General features: G+C 42.0%; 1 protein-coding gene across 7 annotated transcripts in view; it reads right to left on the bottom strand.

Annotated features, from left to right (window-relative positions):
* Positions 1 to 26,856, bottom strand: part of CHST11 (carbohydrate sulfotransferase 11) — a 224,627-nt gene that overhangs the window by 103,799 nt on the left and 93,972 nt on the right. For all 7 annotated transcript variants that reach the window (XM_081879273.1, XM_081879274.1, XM_081879267.1 and 4 more), the window contains one exon: positions 25,938 to 26,023. In XM_081879273.1, coding sequence (XP_081735399.1) covers positions 25,938 to 26,000 — 63 coding nt within the window. In that variant the 5' untranslated portion in view covers positions 26,001 to 26,023. The remainder of the gene's footprint in view (positions 1 to 25,937; positions 26,024 to 26,856) is intronic.

The raw sequence follows: 26,856 nt of genomic DNA, 5'->3' as shown, positions 1-26,856 counted from the left end.
CCCTGCTATGCTCAGAGCCTGTCAACACACTCAAAGTTAATGAGCAAAGCAAAAACAAACAAACACAGGAGTAGTAATACTACTGGAGCCAAGTTAAAAGGATGAATTAGCACTGGCTTTTTATTCAGTCCTTTATTTTGTGCTCCTGAGTTGTGGAGATAGCTATAGGCTTTTCTGCTCATAGACTCCGGGAAAAGAGCTTCAGTACTAAAAAGCTAGATTTGTACACCATTAGCAACAGCCAAGAATATGGCTTCCTGAGGACTCTTTCTGTTTGCTTATTTCTTCCTTTGATTATCCCACCTCCTTTTCTCCAAGGCTTGCTGTCCAGGCAACTAGGTGAACATTCTAGGCCTCCTGGAAGACATACCTTGTGATGTAGGAAGATCCTTGAGGTGGTGGCATTGTGACATGGAGATGGGAGACCTCCGTATCACCAGCAAATGTGGATTTATCCAGCAGTGACACGTGGGGTGCGGTGGCGCCACCCTCCTGACACCAGCATTGCTGTTGATTTACTGGAGAGGGCTGGACTGTGGAAAGGTCAGGGCAGCTTGGGTGCACCACCAGGAGTGCCAAGTCTGTAGCAGCAGCAGTCCCACTGGGACATTTGTGCAGCCCCAACGATGTTGCTGCCCCATCACAGTCCATAATATAGCAAGGATGTTGGTGTTGGGATGGTGGAATTGCCAGGGCTTGAACCCAGGATCTTCCACATACAAGACGTGTGCTGTACCACTGAGCTAAGGCTCTCCCCATACTGGTCATGTAAAAGAGCCCCAGTTCCCACTTTGTCAGAAGATGATGAGCTGGTGTCGTAGCCCCGGAGCAGGGTATTCCTGGCACTAAACAGTGAGGCTGTGGAACGCTTGCAGTGGCAAGTGATTTAAATCTGACAAAGTGGAGGAGAAATTCAATTTAGTCCACATTTAAAGCCGAATCTTTAAAAGCCCTTTCCAAAACAATATGCAAACCAAAACACAGCTAGAAGAATCAAAATTTGCACATTTTTGTGATACAGTTCTCCAACCAAGAAAGGTGTACAAAAATGCATACATTTGTGTGAATAAAAATATCCGCAAAAAGATATTCATGAAAATATTATAAAAAAATGCATATGAAGGGAAATTGCTTGCAAAAATGTGTACATGTCTCAAAACCATATAAAAATGTGTTTATTAGGAGAAATTCACACTATAAAATGCTGGTGAATTTTCATAAGGATAAAAAATTGCAAAATGCTGCAAAATGTGGTGAACTGAATTTAAGATTGGAAAAATGAAGAGAATCAAAATTGGCATGTCCTTCTGTAATAAGAAGGGAAAGGAACCTATATTCTCCCAATGCAATGTCTAAGGTGTCATTGCCATTCCTCAGTGTGTTTTGATGTTTGCTCCTCATACACTTGTGGTTACATTATCATACAACCTCAGTGTCCTACAGCCTAAGTGTTTATCTTCTAGCCATATAGAGTGATCCACAGTACAGACAGATCCACTGCAGCTACTAAAACATGGGAAATTCCACCAGGGTTGTGTGCTGTTTCTTGGTTCTCATGTTGACAGGTGCATGAAAAACTAGATTTTAACTGTTGCCACTTGTCTCTGCTCTGTAGGCTCTTCAATGAAGACACCCCCCAAAAAAACCCCACGTTTTTACATTTTGTTTAATAGCACATCAGAACACATGATGAGAGCATCCTTAACCCCTTTCAAATAGTACAGCATAAATTAATTAGGAAATTCTGAGAGTCCCATTACATTCACATTAGTGTCATTTTAGTTCATCTCGATTAATGGCCTGGCACTTGGTACTCAATGAATAAATTAATGATGGGCCACTTCAGCTTAAGTAGAGATGGTTGCCCTTTGTTGAAAACTTAATGCTTCTCCAGGTCATAGCTGGATTTCTGGAACTAGCCAACCCGCCAGCCTTAATACTACAAGATTGGTGTGGGGCTGTTTCCGTGACTTCCTTTTTGATAGGGAGGTTGTCTTCTTGTCCACCACAGGAAATGGGCTTCCTTTGACAAAAGGTTCTTGTATTAATTTACAAGGCATTTAATAACTTGGGTCCAGAACACCTCAAGGACCACCTAATCCCTTATATTACTGATTACTGAGCTCTTTGCTGGAGTCACTGTTAGTGGTTAGCTCAGTACTGTGGGCCCAGCTTTATGGAACTTCCTTCCAGTTGAGGTCAGACTTCCTGTTGAACTTCCAGGGTCTACTGAAGCCTATTATTATTATTATTATTATTATTATTATTATTATTATTATTATTATTATTACCAGCAGGCATTTTAACCAAAGTTAGATTTTATCATTTTTATCCATTTTTACTTTTTCAGTATTGTATTTCTTGTTCAGTTCATTATTGCAGTTAAGTGTTACATAAATTGTTTAAATAAAATAATACAAAACTGGATGTTTCAGCATCCCAATTTATTAATCTGATTCTTTAGAATCAGAGCATTCCAACTCAAAACATCTACTATAAGGCCACTTTGAAAGTGTCAGTTCTAGAGTGCAATGCTCACTCCATATGAAGTAGCAGAAGAAAACTATTTCCTGTGTCAAATATTTAAGGGCATATTATTTGCCCTCCCATCTGATGTCAAATTGATAAATAACTACCTGACATTCAGAAGACATCTTAAGGCAGCCCTGTTCAGGGAAGTTTTTAATCTGTGATATTTTACTGTATTTTTGGTTTCTATGGAAGCCGCCCAGAGTGGCTGGGGGAACCCAGCCAGATGGGCGGGGTACAAATAATAAATTATTATTATTATTATTATTATTATTATTATTATTATTATTATTATTTGCGTGATACTCATACATCATTCTATTCTTCTCCAACAGCTGTGACAGACACAAGTTGCTTCCACTTCAGAAGAAAACGAAAATGCATTCCAGATTGCTGTTAAGTGGCACATACTTATTTTGCACACATTCTAGCTTTGGTGTAAAGCAGTATATAAATGCTATGAATTAAATATAAGTAACTAGCTCTAACTGAGATGTTACACATTACAACCATGTGCAAATTAGCATACCCTGCAAATTAGGATTACACTTCATTTTTCTGATGAAGCGCCCTTTCCCAACAGCACTTGTGCTATTATTAGAGAGAATCTGCCAATTTTGGTTTCTCATTTTTCCCATCTTAAGTTCAGTCCTCCACATCAGTTTGCCATTTTTTTAAAAAAATGTTGCAAATTCAACCTTTTGTGCCACAACACTTTATGTTGCTTTTGCTGAACATACCACTGCAGCTACCTCTCTGGAAATTGTACAGGACTTTTCTAAATTATTTTAACTGCCTGGTCATTTGATTCATAGCAGAGATGACAAACATCCCTGAGGAATGTCCAGATTATTCACACACAGACAGATAGTCAGAACCCTGGGTGGAGGTTCCACTCATTTCCTTTCCCACCCACTTCCTTGGTCATTTCTGTAAGAAAAACAAGCCAGTCCATTGATGTACTTCATCATACTTGGAATGTCACTGGGCAGCAACACATCATCGTTACATATGCAATAGAATTTCTGAAGTCTGAAATAAAGTAGGCAGCTATTCGTGGCCTCAGTACATACATACTGCTAATATCAAAGATGTGAGACTAGATAGGATTTTAGAGTGTGAGGAGGCAAAGAACCTTTTCAATACCACTCCAGGCAACAGCACTGGTAGGGAACAGGAAGAATTCAAAGGAGGTGCTTCCAATCACTTACTTTCTTTCTTTCCTTGCTCGTTCACAGTCTGTGCAATCCATCTTTCCCTTGCTTTCCTCCCTCAGGTAGTCCATGAATATTGTTTAGCAGGTGACCTAAATCAGAGCATGCACCACATTCAGGGCACGAATCCACACATCCCATAGTTTAACAGGCTCAGTATGGGTGGTAGCAGAAGTTGCTCCAACACAGGGATAGGGAAGCTGCAGCTCTCCAGATATTGTTGAACTACAACTCCTCTCATCCCCGGCCCCAGGCTGCCTGGGGCTGCCGGTGTCCAGAAACATATAGAGGGCAACAGGATAGCCAGCCCCTACAGAATACAGCACTGTGTCTGAAAGCATCCTAAGATTATCAAGAAATGAAAATATTTCAGTGGTGGGAAATATAAAAAGGACTGACAAGCCAATGAAAAAATTGCTCAGACCCACAAGAAACCCAGAAAAGAGTTGAGACCCACTCAAAATTATTCTCTGCTTTTGAAACAGAAGCAGGGAGGACATTATTATGCAATAAAAAAATGACATTTATTAATAGAAGTTGCAGAAACTTTCTGCTGGAACAGCTGAAGAACTCAGACAGAAAGTATATTATTATCATTATCATTTCCTATTAAATTTTCTAGACTCTTTTTTGCCATGGCAACTCAAGGAGACCTACAATATTTTATGTGATAACAATAACACATTAAAACCAGCAATAAATATATATATAAGCTAATTCTATTTTAAAAAATCATTAAAACATCCCGCCTATGCAGAAAGGTCATAGATAGTTAAAAGCTAGAGGTCTGATTAATTGGGTTTTTTTGCCTCCTGGCATCTAAATATATACTCTTTCTAAGCACACCAACAGTTCAATGTTTCATAGCATTATAGAGTTTGGAGGGATCCTGAGGATCATCTAGCCCAACCCCAGGAATAGGTAGCTGTCCTTTATGGGAATCGAATCTGCAACCTTGGTGCTATCAGCAAAGATCTATCCAGCAGAGTCAGAAACATTCCCCCTGCTATTTATCACCAAAAAAATAATACTCTTCATTTCTTGAGGCATTTGATGAGAGGGAGAGTTAAGGCACAGAGGGACTTGATTCAGTTTGCATTTAAAGGTGAACTTACCTAATTTACACTTTTGGGAACAATATACAAACCGAAATGCAGCCATCCTTCAGAATTCACACTTCTCTGAGAATTAATGTGTACAAAAATGCATATACTAGGGCAAAGTGTGCATTAAAGTGCATATATGAGTGAAAATAACATACAGATGTATTATATCTAGGAAAACTGCTTTGCAAGAATTTGAACCTTAGGAAAATTTTCAAAGAGAAAAATGTATATTGGGAGAAATCATCACTTAAATGCTGGTGAATTTTCATGAGGGCTTTTTTTTTTTTTTAATGCTAACTAGTGTGGAAATGTGGAGAGCGGAATTTAAGATTGGAAAACAGAGAAACTGAGAAAAATTGCATCCTAATATGTGTATGTGTTGCATCTCAGAGGACACAGAAGTGGCAATGTTGAGAACCCACTATTCAGTACTGACAAAAACAAGAAAACAGTGGTACCTCGGGTTATAAACGCTTCGGGTTACAAATGCTTCAGGTGACAGACTCCGCTAACCTGAAGTAGTACCTCAGGTTAAGAACTTTACCTCAGGATGAGAACAGAAATTGCATGGGGGCAGCGAAACGGCAGCAGGAGGCCCCATTAGCTAAAGTGGTACCTCAGGTTAAAAACAGTTTCAGGTTAAGAACAGACCTCCGGAATGAATAAGTTTCTTAACCAGAGGTACCACTGTGTCAAAGACACCACTGTTTTGAGTGAAACATGACAAAATTGGCATCACTCCCAAGTCGGATGTGCCATTCAGAAATCCTTACGTCCCAGCATCGAGAAGGCTTATAAGGCACTCTTGAGCTCTCCCAAATGAGGTCACAACCATGCTGTTTCCCTTCAGTTATTTATTTTAAAGGGGGGGGGGAGAGATCTCTTTCTCAAAATAGCAGCCATGACGACTAAGGCACAGGCCATGTTCTGGGGATTAAATGACTTCCCAGGGTTAATGGCTTTGAGCAATTTATTCCTCTAAGGCAGTCATTAATCCCTCAGAAATGCCACACGCCTTCAGTTGTTTTGCTTGCATACTGACTGGTGTAAATACGGAACCATACGCCATGCCCTGCAGGGACCCAAATGTACACATTAAAGCAACCAGAGCATATATCGAAACTTGTTCAGAAAAGATACATGGTCCCCACCAATCCAATCCACAAGAGCTGCTTAACTTTCCCTCGGGTTACTTTTAAACTTTCCCTCGGAAGCGTGTAACATTTCAGAATGCCTTATTAATTGGGCAGTACCCGCATCTTATTTTAAAAGAACAGTGCTGGCAAATGGAAATATTTGAGCAGCCACTATTTAGAAAGAGTCAATATCCCAAGAAGAGATACCTTGGTTCACAGATTTAATTACACTGATAACGGCAGGAAGAGCAAGAATCAATTATTTATTGAAACGGATTAAAGGTTCATTCTTTTGCCCCATGTATTTTCTTTCAAGATCATTTACACTTTGTTTCAAGATCATTACACTCTGCCATGGTTTTTTTTCCTAAATGCCTACGATAGACTACAGCCTACCAAAGTAAGCCAAAAACTCTGTGAATTAAGGAAACCCAAAGATTATTATTCACCATAGGGCTGGAAACACACTGCCTAGCCCATGGGTAGGCAAACTAAGGCCCCAGGGGCTGGATCCAGCCCAATCGCCTTCTAAATCCAGCCCATGGACGGGCCGGGAATCAGTGTGTTTCTACATGAGCAGAATGTGCCCTTTTATTTTAAATGCATCTCTGGGTTATTTGTGGGGCCTGCCTGGTGCTTTTACATGAGCAGAATGTGTGCTTTTATTTAGAATGAATCTCTGGGTTATTTGTGGGGCATAGGAATTTGTTCTTTTTTTTTTTTTACAAAATATAGTCCGCCCCCCCCACAAGGTCTGAGGGACAGTGGACCAGCCCCCTGCTGAAAAAGTTTGCTGACCCCTGGCCTAGCCAAAGCGAAAAAAGGGGCCATGCTTCAGAGGGTTGGTGGCACAACCCAGGGACTTTGTTGGGCATATGGGTTAAGCTCAGAACAGATGTCAGTTTCAATCTCTGTTTCTCAGTTTCTGACCTGACATTCATTTCCCCACATCCAGTCTGCAATTAAAAACCAGCATTTCAGTATGAATTTCTCCCAATAGACACATTTTTTGCAAAGCAAGCTTTGCTACTATAGTGCGTTCTGTATGTTATTTTCATTGTTAAATGCATTTACATGCACCCTTTCCTCTAGTCTTTGCACTGTTGGGCAGATGACTCGGCTGGAGAGCTGCACTGCAAAATTTGGAGAAGTGCGAATTTTGGAGGCTGGCTGTTTGCGTTCACATATCATTTTGGAAAGTGCAAATTTGGTATGCTCTCCTTTCAGCGCTAACTCATACACTCCCCCCCCCCACACACATCCCTAGTTCAGAGTCCCTGACATCTGCCTCTAGAACTTTGGAGAGGTCTTGCCAGTCAGAGCAAGCAATACTAGATAAGAGGTCAATGCCAGCTTTCTGCTCTCGGTTCAGCAAGATCACTGGAACAGGATTTGTTTTAGTGAAACCACATTAAAAGAGGTTTCTCATTATTTCCTGTGCATCTTGATCATTTATGTATTTTGGATTTTCCAACATATTTAAAATGGCCAATTTGGGGGGGGGATATGTAGCTCGCATGGGTGAAATTGACCAGGGCAAAGGATATTTCTTATAACATGGACAGCTCACAGCTATAGCTTTCTTCTATTTTGTCCTGCAGCATTTAGACTGGCGCTTCAACAATCACAAGATGAGCATTTTGATAGCAAAAGCAGATCTGACCACACTTAATATTAGCTATTTAAGGTCTGTTCCTTTTATCCGGATAACGAGATGGTAGTAGACTATGTTTTTTTAAAAAAGCACCAGCTCTTGAGTGTGCATGTTTTCATCATTTCTAATGTTGACAACTACAAAAATAATGTTAGGTGGCACCTAGGAGCTGCTCAGAATGGCACTACTTTAAATATTGCTTTTAAAACATGACACTCGGGTAGTGCAAACTGCAGAAAGCCAAGCAACATTTGTCCTAATGCTAGGACCTTCACCCTCCGTTCCATTTACGTTCCATGTAAATGGGACCTCCGTTCCATTTACATTTAGAAAGACCGTTATGCTCTGGAGATGTTGCTCCAAGGATTTCAGCTTCCAATGGGCCCTTGAGGCAATGTCTCTCTTCTCCAGCTGCTCAGCCAATTGTAAATACCGTATTTGTGGCTCTATAAGACTCACTTTTTCTCTCCTAAAAAGTAAGGGGAAATGTGTGTGCGTCTTATGGAGCAAATGCAGGCTTTGCAGCTATCCCAGAAGCCAGAACAGCAAGAGGGATTGCTGCTTTCACTGGGCAGCGATCCCTCTTTCTCTTCTGGCTTCTGAAATTCAGAATATTTTTTTTCTTGTTTTCCTCCTCCAAAAACTAGGTGTGTCTTGTGGTCTGGTGCGTCTTATAGAGTGAAAAATACGGTACTTAATGCATTCAAATGACCTGAAAGCTCCCACTGTGTGTCTCTTCAGGCATCCTAACCTCCACACGGACATCAAGGTTCTGATCCCAAAATATATTGCTATCTAAATAGAAGCCTCTCTGAAGGGATGTTTCATAAGTAAAAGCACATTTGTGGCAAAGGCTAAGGTCAGCTTGGACAGAAGAGACAGAGAAGCTTCTTCATCTCCCCACTATGCACATCCCTCGGCCCATTCTTCATCTGTCGCTGTCATCTCCCAATGGCAGACTGTACGTTTTGCCCTTCATCCTCTAACTGAATTAATAATTACTTCCTTTTACTAGTCCCCTTATGGCTGATCACAGGAGAATAACACATTTACAGGAAGGATGGGGAAATATTATTACTTTGTTAGCATTTGCATTATTCACAACAGCAGCTTAGCACTTGGATAATACTAGTGGGAGCTGCAACAAAATGTTGCAGCACAGAGTGCTCCCTGTTCAGGATTCCGGTTACTCCATTCCATTTCCCCCAGGGTTTTGTGGTGGGGGTGGGTGTAGCACGCAACTGTCAGCTCTCCATGGCCATTCAACCATTCATTATAGTCTCTTCCCCCTCCCATAGACTTTTGGTACACTTGCAATTTCCCCAAAGCCTCCACATTCTTCCCTTTAGTGTGCAAACAGCGCAATCTTGGCTAACATAAGTAATAGCACTGAGAATCCAAGCACCAGAAATAGAAAGAATGATATGTAAAGCCTATAACATATTCCATCTTCATCAGCCTCACAACAACCCTGGAAGGTAGGCAAATCTTGCCTCCATGTTGCAAATAAAGGGAGCAGGGGTGAGGTTAAGGAGCCAGTGTTTGCCAAAGACTATCAAGTGGCCAAGATGACAATTCACATCCTTACAAACTCAGTTAATTCAGAAATAAGTCCCTTGAATTGTTTCCAAGGAAATATGCCTAGGACCAGTCAGGTTGCAGGACTCTGCCCTACGCCAGCTGAGTCTACTTTTGGATACCAGGTTAGCACTAGGCTTCAACCTTTTCCAAATCTGCTGCTAGGCTGGCTAAGCAATGGCTTTGATAACAATTTCATTTGGAAAAGAAATGTGATTTTCTCAAGAGGGGTGGGTGGGTAAGAAAGGGGGTCTTTAATTTGTGTGTGATGTTTTGCTTCATGTTCCACAATATACCAGTACTTTTAGTACTTTGTGGTCTGAACACTGAGCAGATGTGATTTAAGAGTGGAAAATTAGGAACACCCTTCTCTGAGTTTTTCCAGGCTGCAGAAATGCAAAGCTGGCTTTTAGTATATTATAGAAGTGCCAGCTGGTTTGGTGGGAATCCTCAAGGCATGGGACTAGGACAGGGGGGAGAAGAGGAATTTATTCTGGCATCAGAATTATATCACCGAGATTCTGCTGGCACAACTAGTTCTCATGAGCTTCCTTGAAGTACAGCAGGGCTGGCACTAGCAACTGGCCAGAAATCAATCTCACTTAGAGAAATGGTGGGCACCTCAGGCACTTTCCCCACAACTTTACTTACAAAATGAATTTGTCCAATCCTCTTTTAAAGCCACCCAAGCTGGCAGCCATTACTTCCTTGCATCTCAGGGCCAAACCTCACTTTAAAGGCAATTGCACACCATTAGGATGTCAACAGGTGGCGCTGTGGGTTAAACCACAGAGCCTAGGACTTGCCAATCAGAAGGTCGGCGGTTCGAATCCCCGCGACGGGGTGAGCTCTCATTGCTCGGTCCCTGCTCCTGCCAACCTAGCAGTTCGAAAGCACCTCAAAGTGCAAGTAGATAAATAGGTACCGCTCCGGCGGGAAGGTAAACGGCGTTTCCGTGCACTGCTCTGGTTCGCCAGAAGCGGCTTAGTCATGCTGGCCACATGACCCGGAAGCTGTACTCTGGCTCCCTCGGCCAATAAAGCGAGATGAGCGCCGCAACCACAGAGTCGGTCACAACTGGACCTAATGGTCACCTTTACCTTTAGGATGTTAACCTTTAGTCTACAGCAGGGATGCCCAACAGGTTGATCGCGATCTACTGGTAGATTGTGGGGTGTCCATGGTAGATTGTGGTAGATCATCGGTCCTGCCACAAAAAAGCTCAACAACTTTTGTAGATCACTGCCAGTTTTTTTATAGTCAGAGTAGATCTCAGTCTCTTGAAAGTTGGACACACCTGTTCTACTGGTTGTGTCATATTTTAAACAGAAATAGTAAGGAGCTGCAAGGAGCTGCAGTCTTGAGAGGGGGGTGGCAGAGCAAGATTAACCTCAAGATATCTGCAACAACTACTTTTACCCTTGCAGCAGGGAGAGAAACAATCTAAGGCTAAGCACTCCCTTCCCACCCATCCCCAAAACTGCAACTCCCGGTAGCTATTTTTTTGCTAACACACACACACCAAATTATACATGATTGCATTGTAGTGTAGCCCTCAAGGAAATTCTCAGTCAAGACTCCCAAAAGTCTCAACAAACTAAGCTTTCAGTTCAACTGGGAACAGGCGTTTTGTAAAAGCTAATGGGTCGTGATTGCCACACAGCAAGACCCAGAAAACTCAGCAGGCATGGCTAGCAACAACACGGTTTTCTTAGTATCAAATCAATCCTTTCCTCTTCACTAATTTGATCCTTGGAGAAAGATAGAGAGACGAACAACACCAGGGATAGCAATTAATGTCCTCAGTCACATTTCCTCAGCAGGGGCATTTTTAAAAGTTTCCAAAGGTTGTGTATTGAACTGATGTCAATGTCCAAAAAGAAACTCTGCCCAGATCCTTAGCTGCCTCTATTACTCAATGATTAGGGTTGTGCAGAAGATGCCTAGTTGCTTTGTCAGACTTTAAAGGTCAGGACTTGACATTAGAAGTTGCACATTAAACATACCCAGACTGTTAAAAAGGACTGGAAATGCAACATTTTGGATTTTGACTAACGGAACCTAGGGGTGTAGTCATCACTTAACAACCCTTCCTTGACCAAAATAAAAAATTGTGGCAAAGTACCTCTGGTGTTCTGTTTAAAAGAAGCTCTTTGGCTCTCTGTGTGTGAAACATAATATATAGTCAGGTTGTGAGAAACAAAGACATACACAACTGCACACAGAACTCCACACATGACAATCTGAACGAGGGATGGAGGAGAAATTTATTTGGTTCTGACCTAATTCAACACTCCCAGATTTACATGTGAATTGGAACACAACTATCAATCAGTTACAGATAGGTAGCCATGTTGGTCTGCCATAGTCAAAACAAAATAAAAAAATTCCTTCCAGTAGCACCTTAAAGACCAACTAAGTTAGTTCTTAGAACTAACTTAGTTGGTCTTTAAGGTGCTACTGGAAGGAATTTTTTTTATTTTGTTTTAACTATCAATCAGATCATTTTGCAATGAAGGGTCAGTTCAAAGAAAATGCACATTTTTTAGGTGAAATACACTGAAAAAGCTTACAAAGGGGGAGGAATGCATATGATGCATATTAAATGCAATTTAAAGGGCAATCTAAATGCAAATCTTTCATGCATTTTATTCAATCTACCAAAAAAAGGGGGGGGAGAGATTGAGCAGTTGCAAAAGTGACAAAGAACAGAACATCTGCCCCTAATCTAAACTGAGACAAGCTCGTGGTACAGCTATCTGTCAGGTGCTTGGAAGTCTTGCTACAGAGAGCAAGAGAGGCTGTTTGTCACCAGAGAAAAAGAGGCCACAGTCTCAGACACTCATCTCAGAAATTTGTAGCTGCTGCATGTGGATTATCTACAGTAGCGCTAAAGATAATATCCCATTAGCCCTTGCTCCAGACTGCCAGTTTTCCCACTCAGATACATGATAATCTGAAGTGGCACACATTTTCCCAGTGGAAGAAAATGTGAAAAATAATTCCAGAGCTTGCTCAAACAACGTACCATTTATTTCACTTAGTTCTACACTCTTCCTGAAGGGGGGATAGAGCACTCAAGAGCAGACTAATTGAGGTTAATAGACATGACTAATTGAGACTCATTAATTTCAGTGGGTCTACTCTGAGTAGAATTTCGCTGGGTATTACCCATTATTTCAACAGATATTAATGAATATTCAAATATACCGGACTTTAAAAAATAAATCACAAACTGATGTTGAAATGTGTAGAACTGAATCTTAGAATAGGAGAGAAAAAGGAAACAGAGAGAAACTCAAGTGGACAGATTCGTGCACCCACATTCAAAGTTGGTGAAACCCTCATTGCACTATTAAGGCTACCTGGCCCCTAGAATAACTGATCTTTTGCACCGCGACAGTTACAAAATAAACATATTTGACTAATTTGCCTCAACTCACAATGTGTCCAAGTATGTGATACATAGTCTACAGCTACAGGAAAACAGTTAATTTCCCTAACGTCTAAAATATCCCGTTTCATTTACAAATAATAATTAATGACACTGTAGTGTGACTAAGGTAATAATATATCATCACAGGGACTGCGGCTTTCTTCTCCAGTCTGCATGCATTACAGACAATAATGCTGAACTGGGGCATCTCCTGAGGGCTTCCCCCCACCTCCTATGACATGAAAAAATGATTTATTTATTTTTAAAGCACTACATTAACAGCGGCTGCACTGAAGATGAGGCGGGAGGCTTATTGCATAGGAAACATAGGAAGTTGCCTTATACCAAGTCACACCATTGGCCCATCCAGTTCAGTACTGTCTACACTGATTGGCAGCGGCTCTGCAGGGTTTCAGATGTGGTGCACTGGAGATGCCAGGGATTGAATCTGCGGCCTTCTGCATAGGAAGCAGGTGCTCTACCACTGAGGTATGGCTCTTCCTCTGGAGGAGTGGGAAGCCACCCTGGGGTGGGGAGAATTGCTGGTTTGCTTTGGTATAGGATGGTGATGATGATGATGATGCGATTCCATTTTTATTTTGCCCTTCCTCCAAGTCACAGGAGTGAGGAAAGAGAGTGTATGAATTCAGCAGCACTTAGGCCTTGTCCTCCCCATCCCCTGGTTGCTATTTTGTTAATGTAGCTAACACTGTTTTATAGATTATGAACAAATTATAGGATTGTGAATCCTATATGACTTCTGTTGTAATTGTGCTGTTTAGCTTATTTTTAGGGGTTTGGGGTTTTTTTGGTTTTTGTTAATAGTGTTTGACAGATTGTACAGTCATACCTCGGGTTACAGACGCTTTGGGTTGTGTGATTTTGGGTGACGCACCGCGCCAAACCCGGAAGTACCGGAATGGGTTACTTCTGGGTTTTGGCGCTTGCGTGTGTGCAGAAGCACCGAATCGCAACCCGCGAGTGTGCAGACGCGGCACTGCAGGTTGTGGATGCTGTGGGTTGCGAACGTGCTTCCCGCACAGATCACGTTCGCAACCCGAGCGTCCACTGTAATTGTTTTACTGACGATTTGCAATTGTTTCACTGATGATTTGTTAATTATGCTATATAATTTACGTTGCATTTGTGATGCTCTATTATGTTGTAGTTATTTATTGTTTGCAAGCCACTTTGCAAATCATGTGAGTGAAAAGCAGAATAGTAATACAATAAATCAAATCAATCAAATCCTAGGAGCTGAGAGTAGTACACATGGCACATTTCCCCAACAAAACTAAGCATTGTGACTGAGTGGGGATAAAACCTAAGGAGTCCCATTTGAAGTCCAGCACAGTTTACATCACACTGGCTCTGTTACACAGGAGATATATGCTGCAGAACTGGAATGAAGGGTGCATCATATGGCTTGGCCAAAGTTCAGCGCTCTTAACTCCCATTGATTTCAATGGGACATTTAAGCCTATGGTTCACTTTTTCCAAATTACCTCAACTGAGGCAGGAGGAGTAGTTTATTCAATGATGGCAGGGGAGAGTTTTGTTGATATTTACCAAGCTTCATGTAATTTTTGAAATAGAATTAAGGGCTTAGTTCAAAGGTCAGTTGAATATCTTTCTTTCTACTGGTTCTATAAGTTCAAGACTAAACCCAGAAAACCTATGTCTGGCCACACTTGTCCATGCCTTGGTAACCTACAGAATGGATCATTTTCCTGCACTTTATGTGGGGCTGCCCTTGAGGACAGTCAAAGAACAATAGCTGCGTGATGACCTAAAATGGGGCCTTTCCCATGACAGCACCCCAGCAACCCAACTCCCTCCTTTCTGAAGTATGACTGGCATCATCTGCCCATTTTTTGATGCCAAACATTTTTATTCTTCCAGGACCTTAGTAGAGACTGATAAGAGATATTCTGTTGGGCATACCTGCTTCAGTTTTGATAACTTCTGCTGTAATTTTGTTAGAACATCCCTGCATCTTGATAATTGCTGTCACCTCTTGTTTTAGACTGTGTTTGATTGTAAATTGTTCTACTTTTAAAACTTTAGTTTTTAAATTGTTGTTACCTGGGAGAAAGATATAAATTTAAGCTAACAACAATACCAGCAGCAACAACATCGTCAACATAAATACTGCCAGTACCATTCAAAACTAGAGTGCACAGTGGCAGTATGGAATGCAATTCATTCTTTTGACAGCTGAGGTGCAATTATTTCAGAATAATTCTAGTCCTGACAATTTACTTAATTACCCTACAGTGTGTGTGTGTGTGTGTGTGTGTGTGTGTGTAAATTCTACAGCTGAACGTGCATTTGCATTGTAAATTCTACAGCTGAACGTTGCATTTGCATTGTCAATTCTGTTGTCAGTGGCCATTTCCTACCACCAGGTAGCTCTAGTTTTGAGCCCCATCATTTCCACACCCACCTTTTAAAAAGAAAAAAAGGAATCAGTATTCAGCTTGAAGAGGTTCCACAGAAAATGAATGGAAACCATGACACTATAGTATCTTCCTTTAAATATATATATTTGGATTCCATTTTATTGCACTTCCTGAACAAGTTTGTACAAAACCAGAGCATCCCAAATTCTAAATCTACTGTTATTTAGGAGGTTGTGTGGGAGAATCCCAGCTACATGTCGTACACAACTTTGATGCTGTATACAGTCGCATATGAAGTTCTTTATGCCAGAAGGTAAGGTCATTAGGTTCAAACTGAAGCCATTTCTTACAGGTTCACATTTATTTTCTCTAAAAGATGCAGGAATGTTTCCTTGCCAAAATGTATGTCTGTATGTGCTCAGATAAGAGGTCAGCAAACTTTTTCAGCAGGGGGCTGGTCCACTGACCCTCAGATCTTGTGGGGGGCCGGACTATATTTTTTGGGGGGGATGAACGAATTCCTATGCCCCACAAATAACCCAGAGATGCATTTTAAATAAAAGGACACATTCTACTCATGTAAAAACACACTGATTCCCAGACCATCCGCGGACCGGATTTAGAAGGCGATTGGGCCAGATCCAGTCCCCGGGCCTTAGTTTGCCTACCCATGGTTCAGATTATAGACTGCATAAAACCATTTAAAAAAACCAAACTACCCCCTTTTAAAATTAGTTCATAAAGTGGCATAGAAGGAAGAGTCATCACTATGTCACTAGCCAATAGATGTTTGGGACACTCATGAAGCGAGGAACATAGAAACATACCATTGGTTCATCAAGCTGAGTATAGCTGAGTAACCTGTGGTCCTCCATGTGTTGCCGTATTTCAGCTCCTATCCACCCAAGTCAGCTTGGCCAACAGTCAGGGCTGATGGGAGATGTAGTTCAGCAACATTTGAATGGCCACAAGTTCCTAATCACTTGTCTACATTGGCTGGCAGTAGTTCTCCATGGTGTAAAACTGAGCCTTACCTGGAAATGCCAGAGATTTAACCTGGGACTTTATTATGACTTTATCATGTGCTCTGCCACTGAGCTACAGCTTTTCTTCCAGCACCCCACCCGCAGCATGCATTTAGGTTGACATCCCATTCTCCCCCTAATAAAGGCACACTGTTTGGTAATGCCGTTTCTCCACAGAAGTCGTACTACACGCAGACATCTGGATCCCCCCACAACTGAACAACTGTGCATTTATTGCACAATAAAAAAACATCGTCTGGAAAATCCCTTAGAGTAATATCAATTAATTCCTCTCCTGTTGGACGCCTGCTGCTCTGACAGGCAGTAATTAGACATACTGCTATAATTTTGCAGGTTGCTTCTGGAAGCAGAATGAAATAACTAGGGGTTGGCATTGTACATCAGGCTGTTTCTATTAACTCTCTGTTCTGTTTCTTTACGCTTGATGAGCTTTTACACATGAGCAATCAGTGCCTTCAACTATACTGATTAAGATTATGAGCTGCTTGTGTTTACTGTTTGTAGTTTCATCAGGCTCCAGAGATGGGCACAGTAGGTAGGCCTCTTTTTATCTGTTTTTATAGAGTCACACACTGCAGTTTCACTCATTAATAATCACATTCTGGGTGGAAAAGAGAAAGCATTTAAGGTGGATTATCATAAATATGAACACTGTTCAATATGAGTTAAGTAACTGCATTCTAATATACACACAGAGAGAGAGAGAATATTCATGCATTGCAGCTGTTGTTAAACAGGAGTCATTTTGATTACTGCAGTGCAGGGTTCCTCAGCACAGTACATGTGGGCACCAATATGCCTGCTAGCGCTTACTATGGCACCCACAACAAGCTCTCAGTAAATATTCCCTCAAAAATCAACTATGTATGACAGACTGCTGTTCCTGCTCAGTTCTTGTTTTCACTGTCTTGGATTCTCATACACTTCCCCATGGCAGCCATTTTGCTTTATACCCCCCACACATACCCTAACAGCAGCCATTTTGCTACTAGCACCCATGGCACCTCTTCAACATTCCAAGTATGCCCATTGGCCCCAAAAGGTTGGCGGTCCCAGCTGTATATCATGGTATTTACATGGCCAGAAGAAAAGGGAAGAGTCATAAGAGAAGGACACCAAATATAAAACTGGTTGCTACTTACATTACTCCATTTCTGGTTTCATATTTTTCTTAGCAAACATAGTAAGCTTCTGATACTCATTCTTTTACTGTGGTATTCTTCTACAGGGGGTCAGGTAGAGTATAACTCTGCTAATTCAAGTGCATCTAGCCTTTTCAGTGTCATGAACTATCTTTACAATATGAGCAATCTGGGTAAGGCAAGAACTACCCAGATCTTGCCACCAACTTATCCTGTCCCGTCCCAATGAACGAAGCCCTACTATAGGGCATGAATTGCTGCTTCGCTTTTAGCTCTTAGCTCAATTCCCAGTCTGATTCTGGTCCTCCATATCCAAATCGCTAGGCTCTGTCACTTTTTGAAGCCCACACAGAAGCAAAAGTGGTGACCATTGATACTGGTATGTGACACTTAATCTTAGGTAAGTCCCACTGGACATTATAGGATTTGCTTCTAAGTAGAATTACACAGAATTGTACTGTAGGTCTTCCATCTTCTGATTACTCAGTACTCTCAGTTGAACAGGTGTACAGTTTCCATCTCACAACTTCCATTTAGAAGTATTATGTATAAGTTTATGTCATTCAGCATGGAACTCCCATTTGCACTGGCTGACTCTCCTATGCAAACTACAAATGCAATTCTACATTGATTAACGATGAACATGCTTTGTGTAAAACCGTCCAACGCTCCAAGACCCTTAGTCAATTTTATCATGGAATTAAAGAGCTATTATTCCTGAAAGCTGGAGCCCTGATTTTTTTTCTATCACAGATCTATGAAGCAGAGCTCTCTGTCTCACTAAGCACTAGGTTTAGCAGCCAGCAGTTGGAGGGTGAACAACTGGGATTTAAGACAGCTGAGGCAAAGCAAGCATGTGTGATTGCTAGTTGTAACTGAATGTGGTTAAACTTTGTTGAAATCAATACATCTCAGCACATCAACCCTGAAATAACAAAGCATCAAACAGCTTCAGTTACGACCCACAATTCTTGGATCTATTTATCAATTCGGTCAGATGGATGGACAGACAATGTCTTTAAGCAAGGCAGCCTCCCAGCAATTTGGCTCCTTAATGAGCAGAAAGACACATTTTGAAAAAGAAGGTTGAAAAAGTGAAATCACAATGAACCAGGAAAAGAATGAGAGTGCAGGCCATTGAGATTAACAAAGTCACAACACAAAAACATTTAGAGGAGAGGTGAATAATCTTTGGCCCTCCAGATGTCATTGGATTCGCACTCCCACTGGCCCCAACAAACATGGCCCATGGACAAGGATGACAGTTTCTATAGTTCCCATTATCCCTGTCTTTCAGTGAACATGTACAAGTCAAGGACACAACCTGTTCCTGTAATGCTACACCTCTCATGGATGTTCACTGAATGCAAAAAGAACATATGAAAAGTGCTCCTCTCTGAACTGTTATGCCAACTCTCTGTACTAGCACTTGATCCAATGGTGCCATTTATGTGAAGACTTTCTCTTTGACTTCAATGCTGGGGATAGTTCAACAGGCACAAAGGGAAGAGTTGCACTGAAGTCGCTGTTGGAGCCATTGTGTGGGTAGAAGCTCCATGCATATATCAAGTTAACTGTGTGACATGAAGCAGGAAAGCAGGAGAAGATACACTCCCTAGACCAACCTTAGCTATGGCTTAGCTGTGGTTAGCAGAAACCAACCAACTTCAAACCATTGTTTCTTATGAAGCCTATTTCCACTAAGTATACTTAAGTTAACCAGATTTTAGTAACACTAAACTGTGTTTAATGTAAAATGGAAGTTTTTCTTAGCCTTACCAGATGGCCAAGGAGGGAGGACTCTGTTAAGCCTCAAACTCATCTCAGTAACACTAAACCATGGACTTAGGTTATGAATGAACTGGGCCAATAACTCAGCAACAAACCTAAGAGAATCATTATTTTTTTTAAAAAAAAAATACAAATACAGTGGTACCTCAGGTTACAGACACTTCAGGTTACAGACTCCACTAACCCAGAAATAGTACCTCAGGTTAAGAACGTTGCTTCAGGATGAGAACAGAAATAGCGTGGCGGCAGCATGGGAGGCCCCATTAGCTAAAGTGGTACCTCAGGTTAAGAACAGTTTCAGGTTAAGAACAGACCTCCAGAACGAATTAAGTTCTTAACCCAAGGTAAGTAAAGGTAAAGGTACCCCTGCCCGTACGGGCCAGCCTTGACAGACTCTAGGGTTGTGCGCTCATCTCACTCTAGAGGCCGGAAGCCATCGCTGTCCGCAGACACTTCCGGGTCACGTGGCCAGTGTGATGAAGCTGCTCTGGCGAACTGGCACCAGAGCAGCAAACGGAAACGCCGTTTACCTTCCCGCTATAAAGCGGTACCTATTTATCTACTTGCACTTAAGGGTGCTTTCGAACTGCTAGGTGGGCAGGAGCTGGGACCGAACGACGGGAGCTCACCCCGCCGCGGGGATTCGAACCGCCGACCATGCGATCAGCAAGTCCTAGGCGCTGAGGTTTTACCCACAGCGCCACCCGCGTCCCCTAAACGCCCAAGGTACCATTGTACATAAAAAGGATGTTTAAATTGGTATGCAAAGGTAGCATCCATACTATCCAATTAGGATCCTTCCTGCCTAGGAAAACAGGATCAAGACCCTTCTTGGAGAAGGGTAGTAATTTTCTTTCCTATTACCCTGCCAAGTCTTGTCACTAATTGCTTATGATTTGGTTCTGTTTTCAACTGCAATGAAAGGATCAGTGACACCCACAGATGTGCTCAAGCCTCAAATATGTTGTTGGCAAATTTTGAACCTTGGTTGACTTAAGCTCTGTGGGCTGGTTGGTAATTAACTTATTTTTAGCCCACTGCATCCCTACAAGGCCACACAAATTACAAGATGCTGCAGTGTGTTGCTTTTCTAAGAATACACTTTGCAAATACAAGGAGAAGTTTGGTTCTTTCATCCAGTTAATCATGACTTCTGTCTAACGCTACCAGACATATATTCATTGACCCTTCCTCCTGCCAGCCACAGCTGGGAGGGAGATGGAATACAGTAGCTGTCTTGGTGTTGCATTCTGCTGTGGGTCACTTTCCCCATACACCATGTGAGTGTGTTCAGCCTATAAATAGATTTTAAATACTTAATTCCATTCATGACAAATCTAACTACTGTTGTCTATGCTCTGGTAACCTCAAGGTTAGATTACTGCAATGCATTATACGTAGGGCTGCCTCTGAAGACGGTTCAGAAACTTCAGATGGTGCAGAACTCAGCGGCCAGGTTGCTCACCAGAACTAGACAGTTTGAGCATATCACACTGACCCTGGTCCAACTGCACTGGCTACCAATTAGTTTCCGGGCCCAATTCAAAGTGCTGGTTTTGACCTGTAAAGCCTTAAACGTCTCAGGACCACAATACCTTAAGGACCGCCTCTTCCCATATGAACCTACCCGGACCCTGAGATCACCTTCTGAGGCCCTCCTTCGTGTGCCTCCTCCTCGAGAGGTCAGGAGGGTGGCAACACGAGAACGGGTCTTCTCTGCAGTGGCTCCCTGTCTGTGGAATGCTCTCCCCAGGGAAGTTTGCCTGGCGCCTTCATTATACATCTTTAGGTGCCAGACAAATACATTCCTCTTCAACCAGGCCTTTGCCTGACCTGACATCCTATACCCTTTTTAAAATGCTGGCTCTCTTTTTTTGGGGGGGGGGCATAATCTGGTTTTTGTTTTGATGGTGGCGCTGTGGGTTAAACCACAGAGCCTAGGACTTGCCGATCAGAAGGTCGGCGTTTCGAATCCCCGCAACGGGGTGAGCTCCTGTTGCTCGGTCCCTGCTCCTGTGAACCTAGCAGTTTGAAAGCACGTCAAAGTGCAAGTAGATAAATAGGTACCGCTCCAGCGGGAAGGTAAACGGCATTTCCGTGCACTGCTCTGGTTCGCCAGAAGCAGCTTAGTCATGCTGGTCACACGACCCGGAAGCTGTACGCCGGCTCCCTCGGCCAATAAAGCGAGATGAGCGCCTCAACCCCAGAGTCGGCCATGACTGGAACTAATGGTCAGGGGTCCTTAAGTGATTTTTAATGTGAACTGCCCTGAGACCTTCGGGTATAGGGTGGTATAGAAATAAAATAAATCATAATAAGGGCATTCAAACCCTATTTGGGCATTCTGCTCACACATAAAGCCTACACACAAGTAGGGAATGGACATGTTAAGCTCTCCCCCCTGTGTTGCTATCTCCATCTGCTCCTGGAAGGTGATCGAGATAAGATCCTAAGAACAGCTCTGCAGCAGGATCAAGTCAATGCTCCACCTAGTCCAGTACCCTGTTCTCAGAGTGGCCAACCAGATGCCTGTGGAAGTCCACATGGAAGACTTGAGTGCAACATTGCACCCCCCCCCCCACTTGCGGTTTCCAGCAACTGGTATTCAGAGGAGCAATGCCTCCGACAGTGGAGGGAGAACAAAACTATCATAGTGATAAAGCTTCACACCCTTGTCACAACTCGTGGGTAGGATTTACATGTGAGCAGGCATGTCCAAATGGGGTTCAATGTAAATGAAGCGATTTCCCGCCCCCTCCACCCGAGCTTTAAAATGAAGGAAAGCAATAAACTATTTTTACACATTCTTCCCAGGGGCAAAATATTGCTGGGAAAACACAATGCCCTGGCAGACACAACTTTGAGGAATGATTTCTGGATGCCACACAACAAATGATTTGGTGCCCCAAAGAACCCATCTGTTAACATGGAAGAAGTCATACTTTCAATAACCACCAGGGATACTGTAAAGGTTTTCAAGATGCAAAGCACTTTCATAGTTTTTAAGGCCCCTTTGCAGGACCAACAGAACCAAGGGAGAAAGTCCTGACCCATATGGCTTCAGACTGCAGGGGCTCAATCCTTGGTAGTTTCCCCCTATGGAAATAACTTCCTGCACATATAAAATTGCCGTGCCATAGAGAAGTGTTCAATAAACACACAAGACATAACCGGCTGTACGTTTGAAAAAATCATATATACTATTCATTGTATTGAATTGTAGATTTCAACAGAAGTAGCTCATAAAGTTCAATGAAAAAACGTAGAAGACCCAGTGGATCAGTTCATTCTCTAATCAGTTTATGCATGAGGTCCATATATGTGAAAGTGTCTATTCCACGTGTCTGTTCATAGAGTTCACCCCTGATGACACACTAATTTTCTACATGCAGGGATTGTGCTTTGTTTTAAATTTTGTGGGACATTATTCAAACAGCTTTACCGCTTGCTCCTGTTAATCATATAAAGAAGACTTTGGGGGTGGAGTGGGGGAGATTTTCCAAATGATCTTTCATGCCATAAATTGCATGACTTCGCATGCAATTAATGCATAGTTCTTCTTAACAATACCTGATATCTATACGGACAGTTTTTCTTGTTTCCCAAAACTTCATACTCACGAGAGGGGGCAAGGAGTTGTTGCTACTACTTGCCCTTCTCCAGCTTTTAAAAAATGCATCTTCTTGGCCATGTCAAGGCTAGAACGAGGAGACATTCTAGATAATTGGAAGGGAAGCAGCTGCAGTTCATTGGTATGCTGATCTGTCCCCAAATCCTACTTCCCATTGCTGAAGCCTCTTTCCTTCCTCTCGCTGTACCCTTGGCTAAAAATAATGGTGAAAGAGGAGAGGCAGAGATAGGGCAAAGGAGTGGATTCAGTTAGGTAGCTGCCCAATGCATTGCATCCACTCTTCCTCTTCCGAGCTCAGGTGCTCATGTGGCAACAGTAAGCTGGAAAGTACAGCTCGCATGAGAGGGTCTAGCTGAGCAGGAAGATCTGCATGGTGCTCCCCAGATGATGCCAGACTCAAACACCACCTGTCATTTAATGACAAAGTGCTGACAAAAATCAGCTAAGTTTTTCTGCAAATTGTGGAAGAACTGTATTAAACCGCACAACTAAGGCAACAATAGGGCCATTCAAGACGGCAGCCTATGATCACCTCACTTCACCTCTCTCCTCCACCCAGTAGCTCTCTTGCTATTTTCACTCCTCTGAAGTGATCTGTGAATGTCAACAGGACAGCGTCTGCCGGAATATTGCTCTGCCATGCCCTTCATGCATAGACATATACTGTGCAAACGCTATCCAAAAAAGCGGATGGATGTTAGGCTGAGTCAATCTCTCTTCTTCCTCTTCTTCTTCCTCTCCCCCCGCCCCGCTCCTTCTCCAACTCTCACCCTTTCCTTTAATGCACTACGAACAGAAGATGCCAGTGTACTGATGGAAATTCTTGATGTGTGAAAAACGTCATCTGCTTAGTTCAACAGTGGCTGTGAGAAATTCTGGCCTTATTCAAACATTGACTCTGTGCTTGGCTCCCTCAAAGAGGAAGACGCTGAAGGAATTCTAATGCAGGGGGCTTGGTAAAGATGAGGGATGAGGAATGAATTTGATTCAGTTCACACCTAAGTGTGAACCTACCCAATTTGTACTTTCCGGAACAAGACGTGAACCAAAGCACAGGCATCCTCCTCCAAAATTTGCACTTTTCCGAATTGTGCAATGCAGTTCCTCAGACAAATAGTGAGTGCATAAGTGCATGTACTTAGGGTGTACATTTCATTACGAAAAAAAATGCTTTGCAAACAATGCATATAATAGGCATAATTGCATACAAAAAAAAATGTGTCTATTGGGAGAAATTAAAACAAAACTGCTGGTGAATTTTCACAAGGTCTTTTTTAAAAATTGCAAACTGACGAGGAAACATTAAGAACCAAACTTAAGATTAGAAAAATGAGAAACTGGGAGAAATTGAAATTGACATACAGTAGTCACCTGTCCCTGGTCAAGATATACCTGGAAAGGAGGAAAAGAAGGAAGCCATATAGCAGAGAACTGTGTTCCCTACTTGTAGCAGGCCAGGAAGCCTTTGCATCTACCCAGATTGCAAAGAGACTGGAATCAAGGCCTTTTTAATGTGTTTGTATGTTCTTATCTTCCTTCATGACCTTTGGCAATGGGAACAGAAAAGTCACAAGCACATATTGAATGTTTCCCAGCAAACCCCAGAGGCGCTAAGTCAGAGCGGTTAAAGCTTACTTTCCTCACCAGTCATTCCCTGAAAGCCTTCTAAGGTTTTATTATTTCCCCTTTTGGCAGGGTTACTTTCTTCCTGTTGAAAGTTTTATGTACACTTTCCAGTTAGCAACACAGAGCCCAACTTGCTCGTGTCAATAAATGCTGTTGCCCTAACTTCCTCGGACTCAGAGTAAAAATGGAAACTAACCTGAGTTCATTTTAGAAGCAGAAAACAAGGCAAAGGCATACTGAGAACAATTTTGACATTCTCATGTCACAGCCAACACGTATCTCTCAAATGTCACCAGCCCCCTCTAAAAATTCCTGCTTAATCAGTGGGAACCCATTTTGCAAGCCCCACAGTGATTCCTTCCATCACCAAGTAGCATTTGAAATATTTAGTGGCTTGTTAAATCTAATGAGTGAGATTTATTAAGAGTCACTTCCCTTAATAGCTGCCCGCGTTTCACAAAATGTTATTCATTAAGGTATAAATATGAAATAGGCAGCTGTTAAACCTTAATAACTATGTTTAATAGCTGGGCTGGCATTTCCCACCCTCTGCAATGGCAATACTTCCTCTCCACTACTAGCAGGAAATGCTACTCTCCAAGGTATCATTAACTTATTTAAAATATTTTTACCCCCTGCTTAATCTGAAGATATGAGGGAGGTAACAATAGTTCGATAAAATAACAAAATACATCACTAAATATCAAATCACAAAATGGACCTCTTTCTCAGCAGGGTATCATCAACAATATCAGAAAAACCATGTTTCGTCCCCTAAATCACAACTGATGGCTACATGTCAGCGAACAAAGGCTTCAGACATACTTTAAAAATGGATTCCTATAGTAACATTTCAAAACATACTGGAAACAGGAATCAACCTCGTGTTGAAACAAAGCCAGTCATGGTGTTTTCTGGGTTCCCTCTCCATTTGAACAGAGATCATTATTCATGAGAGCCAGTGTGATGTAATGGCTAGAGGGCTGGATTAAGATCAGAGTTCAAATGCCCATTCAGCCACGAAAGCTCACTGGGTGACCTCGGGCCAGTCACTGCCTCTCAGTCTAACCTACCTTACAAGGGTAGTGCTCAAACATTGCTGGGGTGGGGGGAGCTGTTAAACTGACTGACTTCTGACTCACAAGTAACCCAACTGACTTCTGACTCACAAGTAACCCAACCAAAATTAGCCAGCATGGGATGAATGGGTGAAAGGCTGGAGCTGTTAAGAGGCTGCAAGTTTCCAGAATAATAATAATAATTATTATTATTATTATTATTATTATTATTATTATTATTATTATTATTATCATTTTCTTTGGGCCACACTTATCTGCAACATTTTGGCTACCTGCAATTGCTTCCAAACAATATCTGGAAAGGGGAAAAGAAAAGCAACATTAAAAGTCTTAAGGTGTTCCACAGTGTGTGCGCCTATGCGTTATCTCTTTTCTACTTCCCTATCCACAGGAGATGAGAATTCTCTAGAGCTCTCAGATAAGCGAAATAACTTTGCAAGGAAAGTGTGCAGCTTCTCTGCCGCATTAATGCACTCCACCAGGAAGCCAGACTATTCATCAGGAAAATAACGGAACAGCGTGTGTGGGATGTGTGAAGAACTGAAGCTACAGCACTAGGATGCTTACCTGGGTTGGATTGTACAGTTCCTGCAGTGGGCTTCTCGACCCCTTCCGGCAGCAGATGTCCATTCCAAATGGATTCCTACGTATTACTGGCAGGAAATAAAGGGAAATTAGTCAGGTTTCCCAAATATTAAATGATTCTTAAAGCATAAATTAAAAAAAATTAGCATATTTCAGAAATGAGGCTGGATTTCTTTAAAAATAGTGATGAAAGAATTAACCATAAGGGTGGGTCTGATGGAGTGGGTAGGGTTCAGCTAACTAAACATAGCATTATTATAATTTGTTGTTATTGTTGTTGATGATTAAAACACCTTCTTGTTCCAAAATGGAGCAGGCAGATTACTGGATAGGGTTCCGTTTATAACCCCCCATTTTAAAACAACAGCATTGGTTGCAGTTCCATTCACAGTGCTAAAGTCCTAGACAACTTTGCTCCTCCAAATCTGAAAGATCACCTCTTTTCCTACAGACCGCAGCGGGTGCCAAGATCAGCTTTTGGTAGTCTCACCACTCTCAGAAGATTTGGCACAGGTGGCAAGGAAGAGGGCTTTCTCTGTGGCACCCTAAATTGTGCAACTCCCACCCTACAGAGATGTGCCTGACATCTTCACTATCCAGCTTTCATCACTGAAGGCCCACCCCCTTACCCTGGCCTTTGACAAGTGAAATACATACTTTTAGAACCCTATACTTGTGATTGTAATTTTTTTTAAGAAACTGTTTTAATGTTGTATTTTAAATTGTAACCCACCTGGGGACCTTGGGGTGAAAAGGAGGTAATAAATCAGAACAAAGTAAAATAATTATAATATATTTAATACACCACCAATAGTTTTTTGTTTTTTAAAGCAGGCTCCGTGTTGATATATACATCTTTCCCAAAGAGAAACAATGAACAACATAATTGCATAGGTATTGG

This window comes from Podarcis erhardii (assembly GCF_964252035.2).
Source record: "Podarcis erhardii genome assembly, chromosome: 10".
Lineage (NCBI taxonomy): Eukaryota > Metazoa > Chordata > Lepidosauria > Squamata > Lacertidae > Podarcis > Podarcis erhardii.
Note: the sequence above shows the minus strand (reverse complement) of the source record. Positions and strands in the feature narration are given on the sequence as shown.